General features: G+C 38.9%; 1 protein-coding gene across 1 annotated transcript; it reads left to right on the plus strand.

Annotated features, from left to right (window-relative positions):
- Window positions 1–472: 472 nt before the first annotated feature.
- LOC144325385 (vomeronasal type-2 receptor 26-like) lies at window positions 473–2,092 on the plus strand. The gene is made up of 2 exons (XM_077918329.1): window positions 473–596; window positions 765–2,092. Exons 1-2 carry the CDS (start codon window positions 584–586, stop codon window positions 1,664–1,666), a joined length of 915 nt encoding a protein of 304 aa, XP_077774455.1. The 5' UTR covers window positions 473–583; the 3' UTR covers window positions 1,667–2,092.
- The last annotated feature ends 7,801 nt before the right edge of the window (window positions 2,093–9,893 follow it).

The following is a 9,893-nucleotide window of genomic DNA, read 5'->3' on the forward strand; positions in this document are numbered from 1 at the left end:
TATTTATGAGCCACGTAACTGCTTTCTGCCTACAAAATTCTCTTCCTTGGTTATGCAGCCATTTGAAGTCAACATCCTGTTACTCAAAGATGAATAGAGCCAGTTAGAAGAAAACTGAGTCATATTACTTTCATTTTATATGGCTAGGCCCTGCCACTTGCTGTGTGTAATGACAACTGCTATCCAGGCTACAGCCGAAAAAGGAAGGAGGATAAGCCGTTTTGCTGCTATGATTGTGCTCCATGTCCAGAAGGGAAGATTTCAGACCAGAGTGGTAGGAGACAAAATGGGACATATGAGAAAGTGGAGTGGGGCTTGGGAAAGACCAATAGAAAACATAATTGAAAAGGTTCCTCTTAATCTCTGCTGCCACTATTCTCTCATGCAAGGGAGATATTTCTTCTATGAACCCCTTTTTGTGATTATTTTGCCTTGATTTGACATTACAAATTTTGGTATATTTGTACTATGAAATACTTAAAAATTCTGCTTCATTGTCATCACTTCAGAACTTAATTGGACTAAGAGGGCACTTGACAGTGAAAGTAATTTTTCAGCCAGAGAGGTCTAGCACTACTGAAACATGTCCCTTTTACGTAAGCACCAAGTGTAGGTCTATACATTGCATTATACATAGGAAAATATGCAGCAGGAATAATTACAGTGGGTTGTATCCACTGTGTGAGAGGAACTCTGCCCATGCAACTCTGACTACCATCCAGTATGTTTAAAAGAGTGAAAAATGATTTCCCCCCTTCTTGCAGATATGAATGACTGTGTCACATGTCCAGAACATCTGTATCCAAAGAGGGACAGGACTCAATGCCTTCCTAAGATTCTAAACTTTCTGTCTTATGATGAGCCTTTGGGGATCATTTTAGCTTTCTTGGCACTGTTTTTGTCTCTGATTACGTCTGTGGTGCTTGGAATCTTCATTAGGTTCCAGAACACCCCTATTGTCAAAGCCAACAATAGGAATCTCACCTACTCTCTGCTCATTTCTCTCCTGCTCTGTTTTCTCTGCTCCTTACTGTTCATAGGCCAACCTCAGACACTGACCTGCCTCCTACGGCAAACAGCTTTTGGACTCATTTTCTCTGTGGCAATTTCTTCTGTGTTGGCCAAAACCATCACTGTGGTTTTCGCATTCATGGCTAGTAAGCCAGGAGGCAGAATGAGGAAATGGCTAGGGAAAAAACTGGCGAACTCAGTTGTTCTTTCTTGTTCTATTTTTCAAGCGGGGATTTGTATGCTGTGGTTAGTCACAGCTCCTCCGTCTACATATTTGGACATGCACTCTCTAGTTGAAGAAATTGTAGTGGAATGCAATGAAGGGTCTGTGACTATGTTTTACTGTGTTCTGGGCTACTTGGGATTAATGGCACTAGTAACCTTTGCTGTGGCTTTCTTTGCAAGGAACTTGCCTAACACATTCAACGAAGCCAAATTCATCACTTTTAGCATGCTGTTATTTTGCAGTGTTTGGGTGACCTTTGTGCCAACCTACCTGAGCACCAAGGGAAAATATATGGTGTCTGTGGAGATCTTTTCTATCCTGGCTTCCAGTGCAGGATTACTGGGTTGTATTTTCTTTCCAAAATGCTATATAATTATTCTGAGGCCCAAGCTGAATAGCAAGGATCAAATGTTAGTAAGAAATAAGTAAGCATGTCTATAATGGTCCTGCTGTTTTAAGCCCCAACTGTGGAGCAGAATGATGCTGCATTTATAAGCGATATTTTAATTGTGACAGAGGTAGCAACTGCAGAAAACTGAAAACAATGCCCGAGTTGAAAACGTATTATTTAGTGTGCAGTTCTATGATTGTCTACTCAAATATAAATTCTAGGGAGCACAATGATGCTTATATCTAGGTAAATGGGTTTGACAACCCTATAATTTGATGTATTTCTATCATGACAATGTCACTGAGGAAAGGTTTTTAGAAAATTCTTTCAGTGGCATGCTCATTTTTAAAAGCTGTATATGTATGCTTATTTCTGGTTTTAAAAAACATCATAATGCAAAAATGTTGATAATAAAATTTCATACCTTTTTTTGCAGGGAAACTGTTCAATAGACCATTGTTATCTTTGGCCAGCAAAAGAGTTGAGCTAGATGGTTCAGCTCTAAAATGCATTTGTAATATAGGATTCATTGCTATTTATTTATTTGAATAAATTATCTGCAGAAATAAAATTTCTGTTGTCAGCTTTGTTGTGGCTTTGTTTGCTGGGAAATTTACCTGCACATTTAAATTATCAATCACTTTAAGCATGTTGGTATTTTGGATATGTGGGTCTCTTTGGTTGCAACTTAAATGAGTGCAATGAGTGTCGGACAATTCTGGGTTTCTGGGGGTTTTCCTGTTGTTATTCTATCTCTCACAGCTACAATAAACCTATGATTTAAATTATGGACTGGTCATTTTTCCAATAGAGTGCAAAAGGGCAAATTTAGCAGGGGATCAAATACTTTTCCCCCTCACTGTATAGTGGTAAAGCAAAATAATATTATATAAGGGGGCCAACTTATAGAAATTTATTAAAGCAAGAGGGAGGAGAGAATAATTTAAAAGAATTTACGGAATTATCAGAAAAATTAACAACATGGATACAGTATCATTATTTGAATGAAATATTTAAGAAGGATATGAGGGTTTGGGGAACAAATATCACAACTGAGAGAGACCTGTTGGAATGTACTGTAATGTAAAAGTGCTGTCTAAAATGTATAAAATATTATTGGAATGGGAGACAAAGGATGAGCAAGTAAAATCCTCAATGATATGTTGGGCAATAGATGTTGGTCATAATGCAGACATGGAAGCATGGGAACAATTGTGGAAAATGGATATAAAATTTACAGCATGTTACTGTCTAAGAGAAAATTATAAGAAAATGATATATCGATTGTATCTAACACTGAGTAAATTGGCAAAAATGAATAAATCTAAATCAAATAAGTGTTGGAAATGTAAAAAGAAAGAAGGTTCTTTTTATCATATGTGGTGGTCTTATAGTAAGGTTAAAGCTTACTAGGAAATGATATATAATGAATTGAAAAGGATGTTTGTACAAAAACCAGAAGTTTCCTTATGAAAAGTATAGGGACAGAACAAACCAAACTCTACGGAAACTGATTCATGTATGCTACTACAGCGGCAATAATTTTACTTGCCGAAAAATGGAAAGAGGTAGAAGTCCCAGCAAAGGAAGAATGGATACAAAAACTTATGGAATATGCAGAAATAGTGAAACTTACCAGAAAAATAAGAAATAAATTCTTTTATAAAAGAATGGAAATGGTTTATTGAATATTTACAGAAAAATTGTAAACAGATAAGAACATTGGCAGGATTATTGTAATAACCTAGAGTTTCATAAGAGTAAATATTTGTAGCAGATGAATAAATGAACAAATTAAGTTAATATGGATATGCAGAAGATTTTTTTTTTTTTAAATTAAGGAACTGCAGAAAGAGGGGGAAGGAAGTCAAGTTTTGAAATGTTAATGAATTTTGTTAAACATCCAGACGCCTTTTTGTTAGGTATCTCAAATCAAGAGCTACCAAAAGAAAAATGGACATTATTTATGTATGCTACAACAGTGGCAATAATCTTGATTGCACAATATAGGAAGATGGAAGAAAAACCATCAAAGTAACAATGGCAAGAAAAACTGATGAACTATGCAGAATTGGCTAAACTAACAGACAAATTACGAGAGAAAGACAAAAAGGACTTCCAAAAACTCTGGGAACCACTCACAGTTTATTTGCAGAAACAACAGAATGGACTAGATTCACTGGCAGGATTTGAATAAAGGTTCACAATTTCATTTGAGTAACAGATATTTTAGAGAAATGATAAGGGATTTTATTTTTGTGCAGGAAAAGCAGAATACAATAAATAAAATTAAATAACTCAGCAGAGGGGGAGTTGAGGGAAGCCCAGAGGAGGGGAGGGAGAATAATTGTATATAACATGATGAATGAGATTTGTATCATTATTTGTTATAACATTCAATAAATATTCATATAAAATTAAAAAAATGAAATGTTAAAATGATTGTAAAATTATTGAAATGTATAAACCTGAAAATCATAAATTATTCTTTTTTTTAAAAAAGAACCATGTATGATAAAAAATGCTTTGAAAGGGGCATCAGTGGACTGAAACTGCCTTGGTCGCACTGGTAGATAATCTCTGGCAGCCTAGGGACAAAGGCGAAAGCTGTTTCCTAATTCTGCATGTCTCTCTCAGCAGCCTTTGATACCATTAATCATAACATCCTTCTGGACCATCTAGGGGAGCTGGGAGCTGGGGGCACCGTTATACAGTGGTTCTGCTCCTTCAGCACAATGCAAGGATAAGGGCCTTGTATGATGAAAAATGCTTCAAAGGAGTGCATGTAAGAGTGACGCTGTTTTGTCTCTGGGGCTTTGCTGCAGAGATGCACAGAACTTTCAGTTGATTAATCCCTAGGAACCATTCTTACACTTCTTATCCCCTTGCTCACATCCCCTTAGCACTTCTAGTTCTGCTTGTACCCAGCAGGACACACAGCTTATGCTTGAAGAATGACAAGTTGCTTCCTTCAAACCTCAAAGAAACAGGAAGCTAAATGTAAGTACATGAAGTAAATATGGACATTCTGTTTGCTGCCCTGAATGATGAATGGTAGATGAAAGGACAATTGAAGGAGTGGGTGGGTAGAAAAAGTGATAAAATGTTATATGGCAATTTAAGATTCAGGGGAGAATTTTCAGCATCCAGCTGGAAAATATTTGTAAGGAAAAACATTTTAAACTTATCAAATCTCTCTCTCTCTCCCTCTCTTTCCCCCTCCCCCTCCCTCCTCATTCTCTGGTTTCCTTTGCCCCAGTATTTTATTTTATTTTTGTATTTCTGTATGCGTCTGTTTCTGATTCCCCCTCCCCAAAAGAAACTCCCTCACTTCTAAATCAAACCAGATCCACACTATACAAAAAGGTACGGTGTGGATCTAATCCCTTTGTTATCCCCCCATCATGCACTTTGATCTTCTTCTGACCTGAGTGCACTAAGCCGACATTGTATTTTTACTCTTTTTCCCTTAGTGAGTGCCTGTTCTCAGAAGGCATGTTATTTGTGGGGTTTGCAAACTACAACCAAGGAGACAGCATGCTCCATGTGACATCTACCATGCAATTTCCTTTCATGCCTCAGCATGGCCTCATGTATTGTGTAAATATTGTGGGGATAGTAATGGTTAGCAAGACATACTTCTGCTAAGCATGTTTTCCTTTCTTAGGCATCCTAAGCTGTTTCTGTCCAGCTCTCCATGGTGCGATATTTGCCAAACGACTATTGGTGAGATTTCTGATCCAGCAGAAACCAGTCATTTAAATCTATTGAAATCACAAGGTTTAAAACAGTCACAGCTAAATCGGACTGTGGTTACAGTGAGACTTGAATGCAACTATTTTGTGAAATTTTCGTTCATCTTAGTTATTGCCGTAATATGGATTTTTCTCATGGGTCACTAAGGCTACCTTTGCTTACTGTATGACCTTAGTTGGATCCTGGCTATGGTGTCTTACATGCCCATCCGGGGTAATCTTACACTTTAAAATGTATGGGATTTGGGGGTTTTTGTGCTCAGGCAGCTATGGTTCCGGCTGGGGCTCTGGCGCAGGCGATCCAGGCTCTGGCTCTGGTGTGGGTGACCCTGGCTTTGGCGGCGGCGGATGGGCTATCAGGTGTTAGGATTTTTACATCTGGAAATATGGCAAGCCTAAATTAGTCCTGCTCTAAGATGGCCTGTTGAAATGAGTGAGATGACTAAATTAGGTGAATTGAGTTCAGTGAGTCTGCTTTGAGTAAACCTTAGTAGAATATATCCCATGTGGAGTCCAACTAATGTTGATATGCAGCCTGTCATTGATCTCATTGATTTAACAACATATTAGATAGAACCAGTGTTTAATAGAAAATATAGATATATCATCCTTAAGATAAGAGGCAGGTAGTTGGAAAGAGAGACAGAGAGTGGGTGCATATGAACAGTGATGGTGGGTCAGAGCAGCTCAGCATAGTGTCTCTCCTCTGCCCCAAACAAGCTCGATGCAGATGAGAAATGCACACAGACACTATGAAAGGCATGGCTATTCCCTCTTGTTTCATTCTGGCAGTCAGATCTATACTGCTTCTGAATATAAAGCAAATCATTCCTAGCTTTCAGGAAAATACTCATTTGAGGGATTAATGGAGCAACTTACCAGGGAATAAGCCCTATTGACATACTTCTGAGAAGATGTGGTAAGGGTTTTCAGGCTGCTCTACACAAAGTGGAGATTTCAGAAGGAAGGGATATGTGAAAATTGAGGGTCAAACTGTTTGTTATGTAGCTGTGATGTTAAGTGTAGGGATTTTTATTTTTATTTTACACAAACGGTCAGTATGTTGCACTCTCTACGTTACAGTTGTCCCTAAAAATATCATTAAGTTGGAATATGTCTCCAGACCTTCCAAGTGTCCCTATTTTCCAGGGACAGTCCTGGATTTACAGAAGCTGTCCCAGTTTCTGATTTGGTCCTGGAATGTCCCAATTTCCCTTAAGACATCCCTATTTTTATTGGAGAAATGTTGGAGAGCTTGGAGTTATGAGACCACCAAGCAAGGAGATAAGGAACTATACAACCTTTAGAAGACATCTGAAGGAAGCCCTGTATAGGGAAGTTTTAAAAAAATGTTTACTGTTCTATTATATTTTTATATATGCTTTTATATATGAGGGAAGCAGTCCAGAGTGGCTGGGGCAACCCAGTCAGATGGGCGTAGTATAAATATTATTACTATTATTAAATAGGATGTCACTATTTTCATCAGAGAAATGATGGAACATATGTGTCTCTGAATACCAGTTGCTGAAGAACATGAGTGGTACAATGGTATTGTGCTTGTGACCTGCATGTGGACTTCCAATAGGTATTGGGTTGGTCATTGCTAGATATGGCTTTGTTCTGCTCTAACAAGCCTGTTCTTTTAAGTATTGGATGGAAACATTTTCTTGCAATAGTAAATTTTTTATAATAGTTTCTCTTATTCCCCCAACAGACTGAGAAGACATGTCTAATGTAACCATCGTAAGAGATTTCCTGCTTCTGGGATTTTCAGAGCAAAGGGAACTCCAGATCTTACACCTTGCAGTCTTTACAGCAATGTACATGGCAATTCTCATTGGAAACTTCCTCATCATCATTCTGGTAGCTAGAACTACCCACCTTCAGACCCCAATGTATTTCTTCCTTGTCAACTTATCAGTTGTTGACCTTGGATCCACAACCGTCACCATTCCCAGATCAATAGCTAATGCCCTGATGAACACAACACGCATTTCTTATTCTGAATGTGCTGCACAAATGCTTTTGTTTGTCGTCTTCATGTCATCAGACATTTTCCTCCTCGCTGTCATGGCCTATGACCGGTATGTGGCCATCTGCCACCCACTGCACTATACCTCTGTGATGAAGTGGGGAAGGTGTATTCAGCTGGCAGGTGGGGCATGGGCAGCAGGCTTCCTTAATGCTGCTTTGCACACAGGTACCATTTTTTCACTGCCCTTCTGCTCCAACATCATCACTCAGTTCTTCTGTGAAATCCCACACCTGATGAAGATCTCATGTGCTAATTCGTACTTGAATGAAATGTGGCCCCTTCTCTTTAGTTCAGCCTTAGGTCTTGGCTGCTTTGTGCTCATTGTTACATCCTATGTTCAGATCTTTACTGCAGTGCTGAGAATGTCCTCGAAAGCAAGTAGACAGAAAGCGTTCTCTACCTGCATTCCCCACCTCACTGTTGTCTCTCTCTTACTTAGTACAAGTCTCTTTGCCTATGTCATGCCAATCTCCAGCCCTTCATTTAATCTGGATGAAGTGCTTGTTGTGATATACTCAGTGTTTCCTCCAATGATGAACCCGTTAATTTACAGCATGAGGAATAAGGATGTCAAAACTGCCCTGCGGAAGCTGTTTTACCAGAAACTTCCAAACAATAAATCAGTTTCATAGTTTAAAAACCACCACCACCACTGCCACATGTGATTTGAGGTGTTTGCCATTTCTACCCCTGCTTAAAATATCAAGGAAATGGAAATTTAAAGTACCTTAATGTTCACACCATTTAAGCAGGGAATACTTTGTCAAGGGTTGTCTATTATGCTAGCTTGCAAACTTGGTTCCATGCATCCATACTTTGCCCTGGCTTTTGGGATGGGGGAGGAGGCATTCAACAGGTGCAGCAGCTTCCTCAGTCACATGCTTCATGTAGCCATGATGAATTTTTGCCTGAACACATCTGTTTAAGGCACTCTGCTTCCTTGCCACAATCACAATTTGTAGAGAATCTCCAGGCAAGAATTCTACAGGTTAGTCAGTTTCCCAATCCCTTGCTACAGATGTAGATGATGAATTTCTGTCTGAGGCATCCATACAAGGCACATTTCTTCCATCAAATACCACCTACTATAGTAAGTGTCTGGGCAGATAGTCAATAGGTTTATCCTGAAAATGTCCATACTGCAAGCAAGCAAGCAAGCAAGCAAGCAAGCAAGCAAGCAAAAACAAACAAACAGGAACAGTTGAAGCCATCTGGGAAGGAGGTGAAGAAAGATAGTCTGCATGGATGAACTGGGGATTTTAAACCTTCGGACTAATGCAAATGACACTAATCAGGAGACTATTTTTCACATAGCTAATATTAGTATAGGGGCAGCACACACAACAGTCTCTTGTGAATAAAGAAAACATCAGGCTGGACACAAGTTGGTTGCCATTCAGGGCAGTATGCCAGACAGAGTCTTGTAGCAAAATGAAGTATTGAGCTAGATGCAAAGCTATGGTGCCCCAGAGGGGACAGTCTCCTGTTTGACAGAATTGAAAAAGACTGTGCTGTTGAAACAGATTTTTTTCCCAACTGGTGTTCTGCTTTCAGATTTATATTTCTATTCTCTAACATTGCTTGCTTGGGGGTTTCAGAGCTGCCTTTGGCTGTATCTGCAACAGGATTGTAGTGCACCTCTTTTTATCTTTATTGGTGTAGTTTATGCTATATATATTGAGTACAATGCAATACCTTTATATAATCAAAATATAGTTTTTAAACCAGCTGTATACTCTTCTATCTTCTGGTGTGCTAGATATCTGGCTGCATGACATACATATATCATACCTGCTCTGCACACAATTTGTGGCCTATGAAACTGAACTCTGCTCACCAGCCAGGGATGTGAGGAACCTCCATTTTATTCTGGGTCTTAGACAATGGTGGGGAATGACATAGCATGACATGACATATGGCTAGTTGGCTGGATTTGTCTGGGGGGTTTCAGAGCTGCCTTTGGCTGCATCTGTAACAGGATTGTAGTGCACCTGTGTGAGGTCATGATGTGCCCCCATAGCTTAAAAAAAGATCACAGTGCTCTGCTGAAGAAAGAACATTGGTAGACACGTGCAGTGCCTAACGTTGAACCAAAACAGAGTTAGTGTGAGTTTTTCATTGTCTTTTTAAAGAGGTTCATCTATCATTTACATAATAAACACAAGAAAGGAAAAAAAAGAGCCTTCCACTGAGCACAGTCCCAGTGCTTTTCAGATATGAATATTTCTCTTTCAAATACAAATACCTTCCAAAATGTTTTCATGACTGGTGGGCTATAGCCATGTTCTTTTGAAGTCGAATAGAAAATAAAGCAGAAACATGCTTTAAAAAACTTTTCTGATTTGTGTTATTTCTTTGGTTTTCAAACTTGTGAGTGAATCTTTTCCATTAGTATCAAGTCCCGCACCAGTATAATGGTGTATAATTTCCATGGTCAAGGAGCATCTCGTCTGCCCACACACCCACAAAAAC

Source organism: Podarcis muralis, chromosome 13 (genome assembly GCF_964188315.1).
Source record: "Podarcis muralis chromosome 13, rPodMur119.hap1.1, whole genome shotgun sequence".
NCBI classification, from domain to species: domain Eukaryota; kingdom Metazoa; phylum Chordata; class Lepidosauria; order Squamata; family Lacertidae; genus Podarcis; species Podarcis muralis.